General features: G+C 36.2%; 1 protein-coding gene and 1 long non-coding RNA gene across 3 annotated transcripts in view; one reads left to right on the top strand and one right to left on the bottom strand.

Annotated features, from left to right (window-relative positions):
* The window catches only part of LOC308200654, a 29,662-nt gene extending 17,316 nt beyond the window's left edge, over window positions 1-12,346 (top strand). The window contains exon 3 of the long non-coding RNA XR_013955731.1: window positions 7,080-12,346. This is a non-coding gene — a long non-coding RNA (uncharacterized lncRNA). The remainder of the gene's footprint in view (window positions 1-7,079) is intronic.
* Window positions 12,347-13,396: 1,050 nt separating this feature from the next.
* The window catches only part of SYN2 (synapsin II), a 176,904-nt gene continuing 167,426 nt past the window's right edge, over window positions 13,397-22,874 (bottom strand). The window contains exons 11-14 of one of the 2 annotated variants that reach the window (XR_013955728.1): window positions 20,941-21,001; window positions 16,894-17,185; window positions 13,729-14,284; window positions 13,397-13,673 (exon numbers count right to left, since the gene is read on the bottom strand). Coding sequence is in view for 1 of the 2 variants with exons in the window: in XM_080606754.1 (XP_080462880.1) it covers window positions 14,149-14,284; window positions 16,894-17,185; window positions 20,941-21,001 (489 nt within the window). In the remaining variant the exon portion in view is untranslated. Of the gene's footprint in view, window positions 14,285-16,893; window positions 17,186-20,940; window positions 21,002-22,874 lie in introns of both variants that reach the window. The other variant, XM_080606754.1, reaches the window with a different exon arrangement.

The raw sequence follows: 22,874 nt of genomic DNA, 5'->3' as shown, positions 1-22,874 counted from the left end.
TAGAAATGAGGAAATAATAAATGTATTTGAATTTTACCATGCTTTCAGTTTTAATAGCACTGGGGCTCTTAACTGCCATGCACGTATTTTGGAAGAAAAGCTAATACAAGTTTGTTGCTACACCCCGTTTATAACCTGAAATTTCCTGATGGCTATGGGCAGGAGAACTTGTCTGATCAAGAAGTGGACAACTCCACTACTCGATTGGGGGTTACTCCCCTGTTTGCTGTGGAGTACAGGGTTCATGGCATGTGATTAAGCAACTACATATGGCATTGCCCCCTGCTGGAAAGCATGTGAAATACCTTTTTTAAAAAAATATATTTTATTATTATCATTTAATTTATTTTTAGTTAAACATTTAAAAGACGATCACTTTTTTTCTTAGTTACTCAGGAATTGTGTCATGGTACGCATGTTCCTCCATCCAAATTGATGAATGGCTGCAGTTTTCAACATTGAAACTGAACTTAATAAAGAAATTGAATAACAATTTCTCTAAACTTGTTGTGTTATTAAGACAATAGAAGCTTTATTTCAAAACCAAAATAGAACTGAAAGCTGCCTTATCCAGATTTGTTTTGTGTATCCAGATTGATCTTGCAAATAGCATTTATTTGGTCTTTAATATTTTACATTTTAATGTAATAATAAGCAGTCATTCTATTATGTTCTTTCAGATAAGTTCAAATCCAAAACATAGGTGTAAAGGTGTAAGACTCTTCCAGGAACAGTTACAAATAAACTGAGAATAGTTAGTAGCCATCTCACAAAATCAATAAGATTGATCTTGTATGTGTCTGCATCAGACAGAAGTTCTATCAGATGGTTGTTTGACATTGGTGGAACTGGGTGTGGTAGCAGTTGAACTGGTCAATGCCTTCGTTTCTAGTGATTAATGTAAAAGCAAGGAACTTATAACACGTGAACATTTTCTTAGCAGCAATTCAGGCAATGGTGTAATGATTGGAACAGTCAATGAGTGACAAACCACTAATTCCACACATAAGCAGTATTACTTTCAGGATCTATGTGCATTGCAGAAGGAATAAGATAGCAGAAAACTTAGGTGAATTAATATACCCTACTCATTTGCCTTCTTTTTGCTTTTGTTTTGATAATATTGTAGGTGACCCAGTATCTTAACAGAAGTTTTCTAGTACAGAAATTTTCATTGTGAGATTTTTTATAATATATCAAGGAGCCAACAACCAAAGAACAGTTACATCTCTAGTGAGAAGGTGGCAATAGACTTGGAAGGTCCATTCTAACCAAATCTGCTTAACAGAAGAGAGAAAATAGGCCTTTTACGTTGAAGTGAGTCTTTGGTATATATTTTCAGTACGCTGGTACAAAAGCTTATGTTGTGAGAGTAAGAGAGAATACAGGTCACTGAGTCACATACGGATTACATGTCCTGTGTGCATTGTGAAGCAAGACACTGATGTGAACTCTTTTCTCTTGGTAATTGAAAAGCAGGTCGTTGGGGTAAGATGCATGAAACTACTAAACATCTACATATATAAGACTGCAAAAGATTTCACTGATTAGAAAGTACCTCTTACTGATGTTGGTGGTTCCTTTTGGGAATCTCCTCTTCCTCACTCAGAAGCATGAAAGAGTTGCTAAGACTTAGGGCTAATGCTGTTCTGCTCGCTGGAAGGTGGCACACAGGGATCCAGTGTAAGCACACTCACGTACCCATCTGGGCGTCTGTCACTGCAGGTGGCACTGCGGCGTCTAGGGGCACGGAACAGCTCAGCTATTGCTCTTCAGTGTTTCGCTCAGAGGGGTCCTAGCCTCTTGATTCCTATCAATCAATGTTTGGTCCCTGTGCTTTTTCTTTCACAATGGAACATGTGTATTAGTGTTCTGGTATGCTGCTCAATTCGTCGCCACTTTTCTTGTAAGGCAGCATAATTGGTCATAGCTGGCAGTTACCTGCTTTTCAGGATTTTTTGGTAAAATAACTCTGAGAAGGTGACTGGTGCTTTGGGCAGAAAGGAGGCTTCTAATTTTTGAATCAACATGTTTTCCTCCTCCTGAGCTTTGAGATTTTTACTGGTATCTTCACCAGTAAAATATTTCCTCCATTAAGAATATACCCTGTGAAATGCTGATACACACACACAAAACAAAAAAAACCACCACCCATGCTTCCATTTGTTTAAAATGGAAATCTCCTTGTGCTAGGCAGCAATTTTGCAACTTTATGGCCTTCTCTGGCTTCAGTCCTCCTGATAGTACACACCTGACTTGCTTATCAACCAAGGCTAAAAATAAATGCATTGGACTATTTTTGTTGTGGGTTTTGTGAACAGAGGATGCTTACTGTAGCAGCAGATTGGGTGCCAATATTTCACATAGAAAACCAGTCTCCTCAAAGCTCAGTCTGTTCAAAGAAGTGACCAACTCCTACAAGAATGACATAAATTAGTTTAATTATTGTAAAACAACTTTCAGCACTGTTGCAGCAAGATCAACTAAATAAGCAGAAAATCCCTTAGCCTTCTTTATATGTCAGGAACTAAGTAATTGGGGGGGGTTGATCAGTCACCCTGTTAAATCACTTTCAATGCTGATTCAAAAGGGCATGTTGCTGAAAACCACAGTTGGCATTGAGATGCTTTTCTAGATTAGATGATGGATTGTATTTTAGAACTTTTTATTGTGCAAACTGTACACAAAAGTTAGTCTTGACTTCATCATTATTTCATCGCCTATTTCAGACTTATTAAACTTGATGCAGAGGAAATGGCAGACTTCAAAAAATGTTTTTTAAACTTCCTTTCAAACTTCATGAATATAACCTAGAAAATGCATAGTCTTATACCAGGAGAACAAACAGACTTTCTGGAACACTGTATAATATTTGACAATGATTGATTGATTTAAATAAATGTTCTTTTTCTTGACTGTGTCAATTTTATCCCCATATGTTTGTAATTGTTAGGGATCTTTTCAGACTCCTTTTCTCAGAACAAGGCTAACTGGAGATGTAGCTTTTAGATTTTCCCAGTTCTTTGAGACCACTTTTTAGGCGCAGTAGAGCCCAAAGGAAGTGCTGGGTCTGTCATTGTCTGATGACGAAATTTAGTTAGTTTAGGTCTCATGATATCTTGTTTAAACATCTTGTTAAAGTATGCAGAGATTGTAATTGCTTCCTGCCAGTGGTCAAGGAAGTGATTTAAATATTAGAGAGCAGGGACAGAATATAAAGTAAGGTGTGGTGGTCTGAGCTTGTCAGAGGGTGCTGCAGTTGTGTGAACAGAGCAGAAGTGTAGATAAAAGGCCATATACAAGTGTAAACTGCCTGCAATTGGATGTTAACTCTAGTCCTCAGTGATAGCAGCAGAAGTACTCAAAATAATCAGCAGTATTCTCCAGGAACAGCTACAGAGTTGCCTGGTTCTAACTGAGACTGACTGATTCAGTGCAGACTAAAATCAAATATCCAGGTAAATTTACTCAGCATTCACAAGTCTTGCTGGCAATTTTTGACTTTGTTGACTTGTACAATTATAATTCTGTTTTCAGAAGAAACTCCTGCCAAATTAACTTTAGCTTGGGCTGCCTTAATTTCATGCAAACTCATTGCTTACAGGGAAGAAAAGAGCACAAGAAACATCCTGCTGAGTCAAACCAACAGCTATATAGTTCACTATTCAATCTCTGACTGTTGGCAGTGTGAAGGATAATAAGAAAATGCTATACTATATGGTTAATTGCATTTTGATGATCATGGTACTTTGATATAATACCCAAAATATAGAGCAATGGTTTATGAGAATTTCTTGAGATGTTCTATTTTTTTCTTTGAATTTCTATAGAAAGGACAAAATTATGGATTGAGGGCTAAAATCATAGAAGAAAGGACTAATTAATCACCAGAATTACCAGGAATGTTTGCTCACACAATTAACTTTTAATTCCAAATTAGAATTTCCTGTGCTATGAGTTGTACAAACTTGCAGAAATGATCTGGTTACTTACTATGGCAGAGCTGCAGAGCTGTTGAAACAAACCTCTTTTCCTTCTACTACTGCAAAGAAAGGATATATGCTAGAATGGTATCAGTGAATTCTTTATGGCTTTTATACTATTCTGAATAAAGGCTGTCAAGTTACTCCAGTGAGAAATCTAACATCCCCCTTTTGCCTGTTCCATGGCATTTTAAGAGAAAGTATTAACGAAGGCTCACCATCTTCCAACCGGAAAGAAAATGGAAACACATTCTTCTGAGATGCTGAGTCATTCTGACACGCTGAGCCAAAAGCTGATGCAATTCTTCTTTTATCACCGGAAGATCTCTTTGGTAATCACAGACACACCTCTGATTTCAATAGCTTTGGTAAAGGACCGTTGATTCCTCAGACCTAACCCAGTGTGTACAAATCACATTTCTGTTTTCTAGTCTCAATCTCTAAGAATAATGTTTTAAAACTTGAGAGCCTGCAAAGGACAAAATTCTAAGGAAATTTCAGTCTTTTGCCATGGAATTGCAAGATGGCTTACACAAAGAGATACAGAAAGAAAGTACTTTTAAAATACAGAATATTATTCTCATGTTTTTACGTGTATCTCATTCTCAATACTAGTCAAAAGTCTTCATTGTGTGCCATTTGACACAGAATCTGTTTTGAATTGTAGCAGAAATTATTTGAGCTTTTACTTTATTTGAGCTTTAACTGAGTGTAAATGCAAACCCTATAAAATAAGTTCTTCATAAATAAAACTGTCTTCAGTGTTTTCAATCACTTCTACAATGCCATGCATAACTTTGAATAGTATCTTTCCACTATTATTACCAAGCAATTTCTCTTTGTGACTAATTTAAAGTTAATAATGGAACAAGGACTAGCAGTTCTGTTTCATTTTTCTGTGATCAGTTTGATTAAGGAGAGACAATACTGTCCTAGGAATGTTAAGCTGTACCTGGTAACAATTGCAATAAAAATTTTTACTAACTTCTGCATCAACAGAGTAAGCCCAGTGTTCCCAAAACATTAAGCTGCCTGTAACATTAAGAATAAGTGAAATATTACAGGCATTTTCAAGACAGTTGAGAGAAACAGGAGATCAATGTATAGCTTATTTTGCTGTTAGATCTCCACTTTAAGAAATAATTGATATTCCTTCTTCCACACCCTTCTGCCATAATTATGTAAAGAATCTGGATTATGCTTCCTACTTGATTTAACTGTTTTATAATAAGTCACAAGCATACCTTGCCTACTTGATGATATTCCTTTAAGGTTGTGCCAGTCTTTCCATTATTAAATCATGTTTAGTGTTATATACTGGTTGCTTAAAAAAATTCATTTCAAGCTTGGACTTGCTATGTATTCTCAGCTAGCCATATGTGTGAGGGAGAACAAAAAGCATCAGTACCACTTAACAAGTTCACACATTATTTTTCAGTTTAACGGAAAATTTGACTTTAAAAAAGTGAAAAAAAAACAAACACGAGGGCTTCAATTTGGTAGTGGGGAGAACAGGCATAAAAATAACGAATAACTGCATTTTGTCTATGTGGCCTGCGTGATGCTCTACGTATTCTCCCCCCTACCCCACATCATAAATCTGATTCATTTGTAGAAAATTTGCTTTTGGTTTGAACATGAAGCTGGCAACTGAAAAGGAAGACTTGTATGCAGACAGTAGGAAGGATTGTAAGTTTTATGTACAGGTCATATACATAGATAGGTCCAGCAGTCTTAGTTACTCCATTCTGCTGCTATTCTGTCTTGTTAGTTTTCCTAAAGTTCTGAATTAGATGAGAATTGAAAATACTGGTGGGTCTTTCTTTAAACTTTTTAGTTACATATATATATATATTTTCCATATCCACTAGAAACAAAGAGACTTTCCAAATCAGTATTACTGACCAGTCAGTCCAGATAACTTCTTAGTATGGAATATTATCTGTTTTGTTCAACAAGGTAGAGATTTTTAATAATCAAATTAGAGTTTCAGGAGATGAAATATGATCTCTTATGGGACACTGCATAAAGAGAGTTCCTAGCACTTGAACCTCTTCAAAGTTTTATGCGTGACATCCTGAAAGCCAAAAAGAAATGCTGATTTGAAACACATAAACCTCAAGAAAATATACTTTAACATCTGAAAGAGTGACCGTAAGGATGGTAAAGTCTCCTCTTTCTGGCTTTATCCTGAAGAACAAGGGCCCGAGTAGCTTTATGCAGCATATCTATTTCCCAGTATGCTTCTGCTAACTCTAGTAGCATATGTATTTACATCTTTCAGTCTAAAAAGTGACCTGGTCTATAGTGTTTCTTGAACATAACCATATTTTATTCTACATTTTTCAGAACAGCTAAGTGAATTCAGTCTTTTCATTCATTCTGATTTTACTATCTGCTATTTGCAAAGAGAACTCAGACCACTTAACATAAGCCTCCAAATTTTTGTTTGTTTTTAACCTATTTTAGGCTTTTGCTGTAGTCAGAGAGACGTAAGCTATTAAATTCCTCCTAATACCTCTTTGGAAGGTTCATTTATGATATCTGTAAGTCTGATGTTGTGAACACCCCCTCACACCCAAACTCTCAATTATAAATGCATCCTGTGCTAACATCTAATACTATGTGGTATTGCCAAGTGGTCTCATATCCAAATACTTACTAGGCTGGGGACTGCTTAATCTCCGAGATCAGTGAGACTTATTCTGATGTGGCTATAGGCTCTAGACAGTTAAATTTGCAGAAATCCACTGAAGGCAGTTTGCTTTTCAGAAGTCGCTGAGGGCGTAATTTGGCTTTTTGCAGTTTGAGGGTGGGCTGTTTAACGTGAACAAGTTCCAGCTTGTTCAATTATAATTTAACAATGTATTTTCCCCATACTTTCTGTGTTCCTCCCAAGAGATGCTTGCATCTCCTTGATGCATGAAAGGATACCTGTATTTAATGTACATATTAAATAAGTCTGTAAAGTAAATTCTCACATAATTTTACATTTAAAAGTACTATTTGAGGTGTGTATGTGTGTATATATATAATTGTTAGATGCATGTATAGAAATAAAACAGTCTTTGCTCTTCCCTTTTGTACCTCCTCAAGACATGTAATCTACAAAGCAGGAGAACTGCATGATAAAATGTGCCAGAGTGGAATGCATAATTATTCCAGAGGAGGGTAAGTCAGTTCAGAACTTGTACTAACATTCTTAAGGGCAGCAGGAGTCTTCTTGCCATGAAATTACATCAGCTCTGTATGGCTCAGAGTCAATGCACATGCTTTCCCTTTCTAGTAAAAAGAAAAAAAAGAGGTGTGAAAAATGCTAATGTCTTTAAAAATGTACTGTAGAACAAAGCCGAGTAGATGAATATATATTATAGTGTGGTGATCACCTCTCAGTGAACTAGAATTTAAGGGCAGAAGAGATTGATACATTGTAATTTTAAAACAATCATTTCAGTTTTTAATAGATTAAGTCATGACTTGCAAACAGAAAAAAACATCTAAATAAGAAAAAGAATGCTTCCTTGATCCCAGTTCAGAGACATTCCCATAACAGGTGGGGCAGAGGCCTTTAAATTACAGGCCTCTTCCATATACCCAAATTTGTTACAATTCCATCAAGCAATGAGAAAAGACTTCTTTACAGTAAATAGCAGTGGATGTGGCTAGCAACACCCATTTTCAAGATTGCTAAAAGATAAATAGTTGGTTGGGATTCTGTAGTAAGTGTCTGAGGTGGAATCTGTTCTATATGGAAACACTACCAGTTTCCTAGGAGTCTTAAGATGAATCATACAGCACACATTGCTAATTAATATATTTAAATTGTCACCAAGACAAACAGCCAACTAATGCAGTTCAGCACTGTTCTGATTTACTGTCATTTCTATGTAGCAATTAGGCCTGGTTCAGCTAGTGGATGGGGGCAACTAATCTCCTTTTCCCCATGAGGAGAGTGGAGGAAAGGAGAATTTCCTACTTTTTAAGCTATAATGTCTGGCACTTATAGATGTTTGGTGGATCTACCATGCAGGACAGATCTTACATGGAGAGCAAGCTGATACGGCACCTTGGCAGTAGAATTAATCTGTAGGCTGGTTCTATTGGCAGTCTCTTAAGTAGCACGCCACATTTCACACAAAGCCAGTGGAATATGTGGTCCCAAGCGCTGCATGACTGAAAAACCACATGGGGATAAGCATGCCTAGAGATATATTCATTCTCAGAACACTATTATTATCGCAAAGAAAGAAAAACGTGCAAAACAGCAAAGATAATAGGAGTTTGGCTTGAACTAGCCAGAACTATGGACTCAGTGATAGCAAATGTAGTCAGGATAGTAATCTGCTCTTTAAAGGGCCTATCTGTAAGATTTGCATAATCATCAGTTTGAGACTCGTACACGGTATCCCCAGTTAGAGCACACTTAGCAAGTGAGGTGTTAGTTTATGGCATTCTGCAAATACTTAGTGAAAGGATGCATTCCCTTTTTGCTAAAGCTCCTCATAACTTTAGGGGAAGAGGCACATTATGTGAGGATGCGAGATGCTCCTATTTTATTACAGTGGGTAGGAATGAGATAAATATATTATTGTATCGATATCTCCTTCTGATTAACTGAGAAGCATTTGCCCAATAGCTTCGGTTCCCACAAACAAAGCTTCAGGAGAGTTAGGGGTAGAATTACGTGAAGTACCGATGGGTGAGGGAAAAATAGTATTAGCTTTTCCTTAGGAGTAGAACTACTGAAAGTCTGACTCCATAGACCATGTTTATTCTTTTGGTGATCATCTTCACTGTTATGCATTACAGGAAAATCAAAAACACACTTTAGGTTTTGCTACAGCCTCAAAAGGGAAGATGGCATGCTAATGAAGCACAGCTCTCATTAATTTTAGTTTCATGTGTGCAACGTACTGTCTAATGTTTCTTCATTACTTCAGTAATCCTGTAACTAATGGAAGAGATTTATCTGTATAATTTTAAGTCCCTGTACTAGATTATCTCTGGAAAAAATGCTCGTTACTCAAATATTTGTAACAGACATTTGATAAGTAGCTCCCAAATTAGAAAATGGCTAGCTGCTTGCCCGTACGCACTACTGGTTTTGTTTGTTTGTTTTTTCTTGTCTCTCATCTGGATAGAAAAAAAGTTCTTTTGTACTGCCTGTCCACATACTTTTAAAATCTACATTACCTTTTACCAAAGCTTCTCTCTTAGTTAAGAAAGTAAGTGAAGAACACAAACAGTCAGCTTTCCATCTTCTATTACTTTCTCCATCTATCTTCACAGTGTTAGGAAGCATAGAGCAGCAGCAGAAGATGAAAACAATTCAAAGACTTGCCCTTAAAAATTCAGATACTCTGCAGAGCTTATAAATCCTTATAGTAAATTTGGCTGATTGCAACTGTGAGAAGAACAGGCGTATGTGAATGAAATAGGAATGGTTAGGAGGAAGAATAAATGCTAACAAATACCACATGTGAGGAGTTAAGCTCCCAATTAATCCCTTCTCAGTCTTGTGCATTGATCTTGCATTTTACTGATTTTCTGTTGCCATCACTTGTACAGAGCAGAGATTTAGCCATAAAGCCAGGTACCTTTTCCTCTATAACACATATTCTGTACTGGGAAGCTTAGCTGTCATGTAACATAAAGTACATTATTTTTTAAATACCACATCCAACCTTGGATGTTTTGATTAATGCCACTACTAACATAAGTCAAAACTCCAGTCCCAGGAAAAACAAACACAAAAACAAACAAACAAAAAAAAAGAGAGACTTTTTTTTTTTTAATTGGATTTTTTTCTAGCTCTTAGTAACATGATCTGCGGGAAAAAAACAAACAACAAACATGTCTCTTTTACTCCTGGCCTATCTTAAAGCTTAACAGGGGAAAAGTCTTTCTGTTGTTCTTCTTGGCTCATTTTAAGTTTAAAGAACTCACTTGATGCACTAGACATTATTTTATTTTTTTCTATTTTTCTTAATTTTATTTGCATTTGTTCTTAAATTAATTTTTGAGGTGCAAGAATGTAACTACAGATGGCCAAATCAATGCTTCATGAAAGTTAATATAAACTATTATCTTGAGGTGCAACATGCTTCCTTAGAAAGTGAGGAGGAATTAGAGGAAATGAGGAAAACATGATTTTGCAAATTTGGTTGCTTATTTGCAGAACTGACCATGCATTTGGAAAACTAATTTTAGCTACCTATTTTGAAATGTCTCACACAGGATTTTAAAATCATCTAGGAAGAAAAAAAATGTTTGTTTAGAAATACATGTGTAATAAAAAGCATTTCCATATTGGAGACATGTATTCTCACTCAGAACTTAATTTCATTTGTGCTGGCATTCGTGACAATTTAGATAATCTTTCTTAAACTCCTCTGAGTCATTCACTTCTAGTTATTTTTGGTATGGAAAGATAAACTCTATTAGTGATCAAATTTTGCAAATGATTGCAGCACTGGCTTGCTAGACGGCTTTGTTTAGTCAGGGGAGAAGAAAGGCAGAGCTCAGTTAAGGTGGCTCTTACTCCATACCTGAATGATTACACAGCATGAGATAGCTGAGTAGCCAGATTTAAGGGGAACCTCTGTCCCAAACACAGGCAAATAGTGCCATTTTAAATCAAACTATATATCCTGCCTGGCCTCCAACTGCCATTTTAGAATAGCCCAGGTCTCCCACAGATCCTGTATCATATCTGTATCATATCCAGCCCCTGCATGGCTATCTCACTTACTAAATAGGTGTCATGACAGGTGGTCTGAAAAGGCACTAGGTAGCTCTGTTGGATATATCCAGCATCTTGCCCAACCTCACTGGAAGCTGTTGTTGATGGACAACTTGCTGGGATATTTATTTATAGTATTCAACCAAATACTGGCAACAACCATGTCAACGCACAGACAATATACAATGACTTTTTCAGTTTTGTAAATAGCAGTTTCATTGTATGTAATCTGTTCATTGAGACAACATTGGCTCAGCAAAGTGACTTTGTTCTTGCAGAGGAGGAAGTATACAAAGTACACGCAATATTTACAAAGTACATTAGTACTATTTGACTATTTTTTATTGGAGAGTTAGTGGTGGTTTCAAACCTAGTTTAGTCTCTTCATCCATAATTACAATCTCTTGAAATCTGCTTCAATGTTTTGAATTGGCTGCAGGCCTAATGGTCAAAAAATGACTCCATCTCAATCTTAAGACTAAGCTTGATAAATATCTCTATAGAATTCATATTATATCGATTTGTAAGTGAAAGATGAATAAAAGGATGGAGTACTGTGCATAGCGACCTATAGCATCATAATCTGTATCTCCATAGAAAAGGTGCGTATGAAGTACAGACCTCAGGTACCTAGGCTAATGTTCACAAAGCTGAACCACAGACACTCGGATTATTTCTGCGTTACCACTTATGCAAACCTAGATAGCATTGTATTGGATGACTGGGTATTTAGAGCTTGCACATGAATTTAAAGCACAATTTATTTAATGAAGTCAGACAAAACGGACAATAAATATTTGAATAGACTTTTCATAAAAACTCTTTTTCTGATGGGTATTTTGGAGATGTTCTATAGGTTGCTTAAAAATGTCTTAACCATGAAACAGTGCATAAGAAACACAAGCATGCATCAGCTTGAATGTGACACGCTTTAGCACGCTTGGAGGTATAAAGAAGTTTTGGCATTGTGGAGAGGCAATGTGTTATGTACATTGTGTGGGAGGATACACCATGCAGATTTGATTGCATCATCTTGCTCTCTTTTTTCTTTTCTTTTATTTTCTTTTCTTTCTTTTTTTTGTTCCAGATGGTAAAACAAAGACTGTAGTGAAACCCGTTTTCTCCCAGGAAGAGGTGGGAGGGAATTTTATATGAGCAAGAAACTTTGCCTCAAGTCGAAATCTGGGGCCTGGACTAATGAACTACCCATAATTCATATTGTACTAAATACTGCTGAAACTAGGCATGTACTAATCATGAACGATGCCAAACTATGCATAATTACTATGCCCGCGCTGTAGCAGTAATTAATTTGCGTTAGCAACTTTGATTAATCTTTCTAATCTAAAAGTAAAGTGCTTCTCAGACATGAAAGGCTATATAACTACTCAGGGTTGTTATTGCAGCCCAGTGAAGGGTGTTTCAATCCAGTGGGGGGCAGGAAGGGGACAAAACTAAAAACAAATCCATTTGCTTGTATGAATTTATGAATTAATATGAACTGCTAATAGTTCAGGCGTACTCTTTTGCCACAGAATTCATGGTCTAAACTATAGGCTTCTGTACACAGTGCATTTTTCCAGGGGAAAAAAAAAAAAGAAAAAGAGAGAGAGAGAGAGAAAGAATTGTCTTTAATTTTGTAAGGGGGCTTCTCTGAAGGCCATTACACAAATCTGGGGGTTATGTGCCAAACACAGAGACTGAGATTCCATCCTACAGAGGGCAGTGCTATGTATTTATAGTCTGTAATGTTGCGCTGCAGTCTTGACCCTAGATTCATTTTAGTCTTAACCTGGAGGAAAAGCATTATTCTGGGCAACTGCAATATTGAGTCAGTCCTCACTGTCAATCCAAAAAGCATATCAGTTGTGTTGCCTGTGATTTAGACATGCCTGCTTTTCAGGAAATATATATGCTAAGATCATCAACTTAGACCATGTTGACAGAGAGATATCAGATACTAATGTACGAACTTAATTCTGACATCACTGGAGGTGAAACTTTCCATGCTTCATTGCCAACCTCTTGGCCCAAGCCAGACTCTTCATCAAAAGGAATCCAAAACTGCTGAAAGGACGTATGCCTTCAAAGGGTTATTGTGATTTACCTATACTTCATAAACTAACACTTGTGTATGTATTAGTACAGAAAGTACAATGTCTGAGGCAAATAGATGCATTTCTACAAACCCACTACAAATTCCATAGGGTTTAAAAGTAAACTTGTGCTGCTCGCTTTCTCCCTTGAACATGCTAATATAGCAGTTATTTTCTCTTGTTTCTCCTGCTAACACTGTTTCCTAGCAAGGAATACTGCTGCATATAATTCATGATAGGCAGAATAGCATGGTTTTCATTTGGAAAGGGATAGTCTAGAGATTACTAATCAACTTCAGTTTCATTTAGATAATAAAAAAATATGCTGCTATTACCCCAAAGTCTGAGATAAATTCTGTTTTCACAAGTTATTTATAAAATACATGACTTATTAGAAAATATGTGTTTCCTAAAAGGTATATTTATGATGCCCATATAAAAGGGAATTATTTCTGATAGTCTATTTTCTCCAATCGTGGCTTATGACCAATATTTTATAATCACAAAGGTACCCTTTCGATATCAGTTAAAATAAACAATACATACTGATGTTGAAACAAGCTTTGTCAAAGACATTTTTTAAATCAGGCTGGGACTTTACATTTATTAGAAGGTGCTCACAAAAATAAGGGTAACATCATGCATATTCTTTGCAACTAAAACCAGTTATGGTTACAATTTGGAAATAAATTTAAATAGACATGGAGATACAGTAGTACATATACACTCTACTTAGGACATTAATTTGTGTACTGATAACTGTCAGCAATACATCAGAAGTCTACAATCAGCTGATGGGAAGATTGTATAAGGAAGAAGAAACTGCTTCACCTTCTCACACTATTTATGCAGCTTGACAAGAACGTCAGTGTGAATTGCCTCCTAAATTTGGGAGGCAAGAACAAACCAAGACTATACTCCTGCAGTACAAAACATTTACGCACAAAATACACATGCATTGCAATGCATTGGAAATGGGTAAAGCAAGAAGAAACCCATAACTCAATGCTTTATTAACACAGTTCTACAAAGGAGTCTCAAATAGGATTATATAGTTCAGTCACAGTAAGGCCACAATATTACAATGGATAAGGACCACAGAATTTGGCATTCTGTGTTAGTAATAGAACTCTTCTTTCTTTACCTCTATACATGTTCCTGAATGGAATCTCAACAAAGTCCTTCTTCTGGTTTCGTGTAAGTTTAACATATTGCTTAATACAACAGTTAGCACAGGAGAGAAGGATACTGTCACAGGGAAAACAAAACTTTTGTAACATTCACGAAATTTTTAGACTATATGCTATGTGCATTTAGATGAAGCAGGCTAATCAGAAAAAAGACTAGCAAAAGATTTCCTCAAGTTTCGAATGGTTTCGGCTTTTGCTTCGTCTTCATTCACAGATGATCGGAAGAAGGATGATTCTGTGAAACTGAAGGCATTTGTCAAAGACTGCGACTTGCTGCAAGACAAAAATATAACGTTTTGTATGGTCATATTGTCTATCAAATTCCATCCACAAATAACACATATAAATTATGAGAAAAGGAAAAATGTCCATGAGATGTAGACAGTTTCCATGTGAACAAAATGGATATTCAACACAAGTAATAAAGTTAGATGTAGCATACAGAGCTGCTGCAATACAGCCCGTTCTTTCGGTAGTTTGATTTGCAAAGTAGGATAATCTTTTTGTTAGAGGATACACTGCCTTTTTACAGATCTGAAACAGGTCTAGTAAATTGGATGGCAGAAATTAGAACTTAAGGAAAAACTGGGCCTGTCTTCTTAATCCAAATCACTAGCCAACACAGGATGACGAATAATCGTGTTCCTGAAGTCTGCAAAAAAAATATATGCATACAGAAAAATCAGGTATATCAACAAGAGTTTGAAGAGTGAATCCTAAAGTCGTAATGTACTCCACTGCTGCGTTAGATATATTTCATCCTCAGTGGAAGTATAATGACACTATTCCTATTTCAAAAAATTCCCCAAATTGGGTATCATTTTGCTTGCCTGTAAGCATTTAGTCTAGTAATCCTAGTCTGTTTTTAGTGCTATTATGTAATCATGGTTTAAGTCTCTGTAAGCATGAGTAAAGTAACGTACAAGAAGGAAAATGTCTGAAGTTTAAAACTAACTCAGGTAAAATAACATTTAAAAGGTAGGCTTGAATTTAAATAGAAAACATTAATGAGTTATAATCTTTTTATGAAGACGTCCATGCATTAGTAAAACTAGTTAACTGATTTCATTTTTATCTCAGTACAATAATAGGATTTCAGTTTTGGCTACAGTAAAACTGAAACACTTTCCTTATTCAGGTTGTTTTATACTCTCCATGGCTTGCAACTTCTCTGCCTCTGAACTAATAATGTACAGCAAACAGTGCTACAGGCGTTTTAGGTTTTTCATAAATTATAGTTGTGTTAATGAGAATAGACTGATAAATGTTTGTTTGTACTCACTGAAAGAGGGAGGGTGGGAAGCAGCACTTGACTTGATTAGTAACACAATAAGTAGCCTAATTAAATATTTATTCACAGATTAATAACAAGTACATACAGGTTAGGCAACAGCATGTGGGTGAATACAAAGCATGCACATGCAAATAGAGTTAATCCTACAGGCAGGAGATTTGAGTCTTGGAGTGGACCTAAAACTGCTTCTTGAAAGTTAGAAAAGCTCCTCTTAATATGGCTTGCATTTTAAAATCTGTAATCTCTTTTTTTTGTTTGTTTTTGTTTTGTTTTGTTTTGTTTTAAATAGAAACTATTCTCTTCTACTCAAGGAAGAGAAAAATGAATCTCCATTTGAATAATTGACTTAAGGAAAGGGAGAAAGTTGGGAAAATGTATATGGTACAGTTCTTCCATCCTGTTTTTCACCATTTTTCTTAAATGTCAGAAATGCACAAGTTAAGTTTTAAACTAGTTTAGAGTCTTCCACCTTGCTTAAGAAAATTGACCTCCCTATTCTTTAGGTATACTTAAGTAGTGGATGAATTAATCCAAGTTTAATGATTATGAAACTAAAGAAATACATTGTCCTAGGAAAGCAAGGAAAATCTTTTCTTCATTAGCAACTATACTTGACCTTTTTTGACTATTGTCATCTTTGCATCTTGTCACCTAACAAGTCTGTTCCATTGACTTGTGCTCAGGCGAGGACTCGGAATTGGTTCACACTAGCATTAGCAAATGAGTGGGTAGAAAAGGGGGATCTGCATTACTGGATAAAATGACAACTATGTGCAAGTATTTTTACTTATCAAAATAAACAGAATGCATCTTCGACTTTACTGGAAGTAGTGTGTGTCAGGATCACTATGCTGAAAACCAGCAAATCATTGCTAACACCTTCTCCATGTTTTCTGCTTACTGGGTTAAAGCTGCGAGAGGATATGTAGCTACACATCTTTCTCACATTCTGTGCTGCAGCATGCGGCTGCCCAGATAGAGCACCACCGGCGTGCTGTGCCCAGCGGAACCTTCCAGCAGTGAGGTAACGGCAGGCAGCTGTCTGTGCGAGTCCTGCCTCTCCTTCGGAGAGGGCCTGCCTGAGTTACTGCTGTACAGTCAGTAGCAATGTATAACCATGACCAGAGTGTGACTGTAAGAAACACGACTTGGCAGCGTGTTCATTTGCATTGTTTCTGAGATAGGCCTTTTGAAACTGGAATCTGTTCCTTGAGTGACTGTGAGGTTAAAAGTTGAAACAGATAAGACTTCCTCTTTTCTGTGCAAGCTTACAGCACACCCAGATCATGAGTCAGTGACATAAAACGAAAAAAAAAAAGAGAAAGATGAAGAGTTTTTACATCAGACCTAGTTGGGGCAGAAATTGTACAAATAATATATGAAATTTTGTGTAGCAGAGGATATTACTACTACTCTCTTCCTAATGATAAACAGATAATAAGCTTTCTGAAACTTTTAAACATCATTCTAGACTTGGGAACATACGTATATCCTTTCATGAATGTTAGACCAGCTCCCAGGTTACAGCTGCAACGACAAATCTAAGCGTATCGTGAGGAAACAAGAAAACTGATAAAGCAAATCTTACTTAAGTTGGGGATGAGACTGAGGCTTCTGCTGTGGCGCAGGCTGTGGCTGTGGCGCGGGCTGTGGCGGTGGCGCGGGCTGTGGCTGCGGCGCAGGCTGTGGCTCTGCTTCCTTTGCTAATCGGGTGCTGGAGGGACCTTGAGCCTGGGCACGCGGTTGCTGGGTTGTAGGTCCAGGCGGACGCTGTGGCTGGGAAGCTGAGGGCTTTGCTGCCTGCCCAGGGGGGTACATGCGCTGTGGCTGCAATGGCTCCTGGCTTTGTGATTGCATTCCTTGGGGTTGCACTGGGCCCCCTAGGTTCAGTACAAGAAAAACTTCATAATGTTATAGTATCAAAGAGCTCTTATTAGATTCATATCCAACACTTTAAAATAATCCTTGAATGTGATTAATTTTACTTTTGAGGCAAAATTCTACTGATGTGGACTGCAGCTTAATGTAGTCAATACTACTAATCACAGTTGGTACATTAGTAACTTGCTTGGAGCCATCTGATTCATCCATAAAAATGCTAAGCCCCAAATTTATCCTAGCAGTAACTCCACTGACTTCAAATTAGATTAGTGGAATTACACCCGGTATAATTTTGGCCCAGCTAAAGGAGAGGCTGTGAGAGAATTGAATATACCAATAATATCTAATTCAGCAATACAGCTACTATTTTCTGTGTAGTTACTACAATTTTGTTCCTCCAAAGTTGAGAAGTTATTTTTGTAATAGTCCTCTTAGATTCATTCTTACAGCAACAAAACAGCTTCATATTGAAAACTTTCTGGCTAATTTAAAGTCTTTTGATAACTTATTTAACTTCTTGGTGAAATACATCAAGAACATTACAAGAAACAAAAGAAAGTCATTATTAATTCTTTACCAAGGAGATCTTCCCACTGTGAAGGAATTACAGTGAAAAAATATGGTAGCAAGTGTGGAACTACCATGTGTAGTAGAGACTTGATTGTGAAATCCATGGCTGAAAGATGCTACATCATCACTGAGGTTTTTTTTTTTCCTCTTTCTGACTGAAATAGTGCTGTGTCAGATATCAGTGGCCATGCTGCTCTTATCTCACATCAGATGTCCGAATGTGGTTTCCTTGGATGATATTTGTTAAAACAATCTTTATTCTTGCATGTGACAAAGCACACAGGACATCTGAGTTAAGGGGAGGAAGGGACAGGATGAAATTCTGAGAGATTAGTTTGTATAATGCTTCAGTAAGGAAATGAGCTTTGCTGAACAGTAAATATTATACAAGGCAACTGATCTAGATGTTCTGAATATTTGGGAATTTTTAGTCTTACACAGATATTCAGTGCAAGTAAAAGACTTGCGTGGGTCTCTAAAAGAAAATGTTCATATCTGGAAGTACTATTGCAATATATATATATATTTTAATTGTTATTATAGATACTTTTCCACTTACTATAAGAGATTCCAGCGTATGTGTCTGAGAACAGCACGTACTAATGCTTTAAGAAGTTTTAATACAGTTGTAGCAGTGTGTTGTGGTGCAGAAAGATAAATAGCACGTACTGTATGTTAAGGAATGTGCCTTCATCGTTTATTAATTTTAACCACTTTTGTAGGAAATATTTGAAGGTGATAACATGGTCTTGCAACATCTTAATAAGGATCATTTGCTTATTAGTCTCCCTTCACTCAATACTGAAAAACAGAAAGGCTTCTTTTCCCCCACTTGTATATACAGGCTTGAATGCCAGAAACTTTACACTGAAGACAGATATAACTTTCTTTTATTGCACATTAAGCTGTACAAGATATTTCACATAAAAGATATACTGCTGTCACACTTCCAGCATTTGCTCACTTTCTTGCAGCTGGGTTGTACAAAAGGCAACAATCATGAAAGAAACTTTTACCAAAAATAACTCAACAAAACTGAACATTAAGCCTACACTGTAAAACATCTGTTCCCTGTTACCCACAATATTGCACCTAAGCATGCTTACATGCAGAGAGACATTTTGGCTTGCTTCTTGTCTGTGGTATGTAGCAATAGTGTGTGCCCTTGTAAATCCTTTACAGTCAACAAGCTGAAATCCTGTCTGAAACACCCATCTCTTCTTTGCACACACAGCTCACAAATGTCGTGTGAAAAGCACTTGTGAATACTTGTACTACTACATGCAAAAAATACCAACTGCTTTAAATAAAATCAGTCATCAGATTCATTTCTTCACCCCAGGGCAGTATTGTTTATTCACTTTTATGGTATCTGGAGGTAAGGATTTGTGAACCTGATTCTAAGTGGAACTTCCTTAATACAGAACAAAATATCCAATGCCATCATTGGAATGATTACTGACCCAGACAAATGCTGATCACTAAAGCAAAATATTCATGTAAGTTACTGATAGGTAGTAAACAGTAGCACTTACCACAAACATTTAAATAGCTAATAATGCATACCTTAATTCTCATCTTACCAGCCAGCTTGTACAAAGAAAAGAAATGCTAAGAACGATGATTCTCACTGATAATTTTTTTTCCCAATGTTTGTAGGGAAAACAGAAGTAGAACATAAAGCTGTTTTCCCTTTAAACAAAACTGTTTGCACTAAACTAATGGCCACTACTCATCTTTGTACATATTCTAAATTCAAATTATAGTTTTGTGGCTCACTCGCGACTAAGTTTTATGGTATGCTAGCATTGTGTAGCTTGTGACTGTAGGCTAGATTTCTCACAACAGATTAACTGCCCACCTGTACATTTCTTGTAATATTACACTATAAATTGCTTATGCAAAAATCATAAATAATCTTCCTATAGAAAATATAGCAGTTGTCAGGCATCTCAAGTCTTTTTGCACATTTGATTTTAAGCAATTGTTATAAACCCTATTTATGTGGATAATGCTGGGACTGAATTTGCTTTATAGCTATCTTGATATTTCTAGGTTTAAAATCATAGACCTGAGTTAGTAAAGAAAACCACCAACATTGCATTCCAATCAAAGGGCAAGATCTCTAGATGGTTAAAGGTACCTTGGTCTACCATCTCCCAACATCTCAGTATTTGGAAAAAAATGAGCTCTTACAGGAAGTTTAACAGTCCTTGAGGTACTTCTCACCAAATAACCTGGGCTTTAACTCTTAGGTGAGTATAAGATTTTGAAAGTATTTGCATTACTGTTTTATTTAAAAATCTCCATAGATACTACTAATTCGGAATGACAACAAAAGGAACTACTTAATTGAAATAAGATACATTAAATACTCACACTTTCGCTGAGATATTGCACATAGGTGGCCCATTTACATAGCTTTGTAGCTAATAATTTAATGCAGAAATACTAAAAATATGAACACCAGTATGTAAAATAGAAGATATTTTAAATATTCCTTGGGAAGAACTGTATCATACTTATCGAGTCTCTGAAATATTAGACTTCCACTTCCTTATAAATAAAACTCGAATGTTAACAAACTTTATAAAATTATAAATAGAAAGCCTCACCAGCAAATTCTAATCTAGGCTTTAAAAAATATATCTGGATCACCTATCTAATACTCATGCACGCACACACACACAAAAATAAAGGCAATGAGTATACTGTGCACACACTCACAGAGTAAGCAAAAGTATTTATATTTGAACCTCGGTGGTATTTTACTGAACGATATATAATACTCAAAAAATACTGTCTAACCATCCATACAGTTGCACTGGGCTCTAAAGAGGCACATTCTTTGTACACTGTTGACAACAGCCCTGAAATCACAAATTTTACAGAGAAAGGTAGGTAAGCATTACACGCACAGACATGAACAAGTAAACAACCAGACGGTATAGTTGACACTGCATAGAAAAAACACAGTCCAGGTCAGCATTGAACAATGCAAAATTGAACAAAACTGGTATGTTTGCTTTTAAGATTGTGTTTTTGTTTCTTTTTTTTTTTTTAATAATTTTTAATTTTTTTTTTTTTTAATAATTTTTGCTTTTAGTCTCAATTATCTAAGTAGCCTGGACTTGTTTTGGTCCTACTGCAACGCCATTACAGTCGAGAATGTACTGTAAACAACCTTGAGGTGGTGGTCGCTGAGGTGGAATTTTGTTTGGCTCTGGCTCCTTTAGTGATCCACTCTGGAAAATATATTTGAAAACAGAAGAGAAAAAAATTAGAGTAGCTTAGTTCCAATTTTCCACTAATTTGTCCTTATTTTCATTAGAAATCTCTTTAATGTTTGGGGGCTGAACATATAATTTTAATTTATTCCAGATAACATTTTCTAATTTAGTTGCTGCCTGCCATGACATATGAATCTTGGACTAATTCAAAGCTGAATTCTGAAAAAAAATAGAAATGTTTTCCCTTCGCAGCATGTGATCATGATGTAAGGATTGCCTTCTCAAATCTTACCGCTATTTGTGTATGGTCTTTCTCCTTCAGTTCTTAGCACCTTGAAACACTTTTTTATATCTCATCACTTCTGCTTTCTTTTTTAGGATAGACTGAATAGAAAGGGGACTTCAACAGATATCTTTGTGTAATTCAAGAAATAATTTATTTTTAATTACATTTGTTTGTTTCTGGAAGTGGTAGCACAGCAGTGCTAGTTTCATTTTGATTCTCCAACTGTAAATGGGAAGAAAGATGGACTACTCTAGGTTAGCTGTTTCGCTAAGCAAAATTAAAGAAGGAAGCAAAAACCACAGACAAATAATGAAAATAATTAAAATTACTTCATGCTACTCCATCTGACATGTTATTAGAAACACATGTAATACTTAACTTTTCAAAACAGGAGATTTATTTGGCAGTATCATTTTCAAATGTATACTTGTCCAGAGGAAAAGATGGGCCTGAACCAAAAGCTTGGAGCAGAACACCCTCTGGGAACATTAGGATTTGAATCCAAGCTTTGTCTTGGGCCCATCTCTAATATTTTTTAAAAAATGAAACATGTTAAATCATGGGATGTAATAGCTTAGATTTTTTTTTAAGGATTCAGAGATTAAATTGCCATCTGTTGAGGGAAAAACCCAGAATGTATTAAATAATAAATGTAAAATTAATTAAGCATGCTTTTTGTAAAACTTACTGTTTTTTTTATTATTTTCTAATAGATTTGTATTTGATCTCAGAACCATAGAAATAAATCTTACTCAAAGTGATGCAAATTTCAGCACAGCAATCTAGAAATTATACTTTCTAAATGTTACAAGACAACAACACTCTATTGTATGCAGCTGTTCCAAATTGCTTTGTCTGTTTAGATACATAAATAAAAGGAAATAGGACAGGTCCAAAACTCTAATTATTCAGAGTTACCACACTTCAGAAGACCAAATGAAGGGTAAAAATTATACATACAAAATGAATGAGACAAAATCTGATTCTCATATTAACTGATCCAGTTACATAGCTCTTGGTAACCATCAATGTAAGGATGAGGATACGTAAAAAGAGAATTTCATAAAGAAAGACACTGCCAGCAGATAATCTGAAATGTTTTAGTGTGGGGTAAAGTCTTTGTTTTATTTGTCTCCTTTCTCTAAATTTCTGAACCATGTATAAAAGTTCACTTTTTATCCAATGCATTTTTCAGTGACACCTTAAGTATTTGTGATACCTGCTCTGTATGATGCACTGGAGCTCATTTAAGCAATACATATACATCAGTTACACCAGTAACTCCCTGGATACTGGGGAAATTAGCACAGAGAGTGGAAACCTTGAAAAGCTGCCCTAGAGGAGCTAACTCCTTTCATATTCTAGTACTATTGTTCAGATGCACCTGGCACCTTCCCCTACACACCTTAGGGCATTTGGGTGTTCTCTATCACAGACAGCTTCTGTTTCCTTTGGTGTTGAAGTGTGAAGGACACATGGAGTGTGTCCTTAAAGTGAAAATGTGAGTACTGGGGCTTAAGGACTTCCGAAAGACTCCTTCTGGAGGACTGAACCAATCATGTGACTTTTGTTAGAAAGCACGTGTAGTATTTTATAAAGAAC

This window comes from Anser brachyrhynchus (assembly GCF_964034855.1).
Source record: "Anser brachyrhynchus genome assembly, chromosome: 10".
Classification (NCBI taxonomy): Eukaryota; Metazoa; Chordata; class Aves; order Anseriformes; family Anatidae; genus Anser; species Anser brachyrhynchus.
This window is presented reverse-complemented; position numbering and strand designations above follow the sequence as displayed.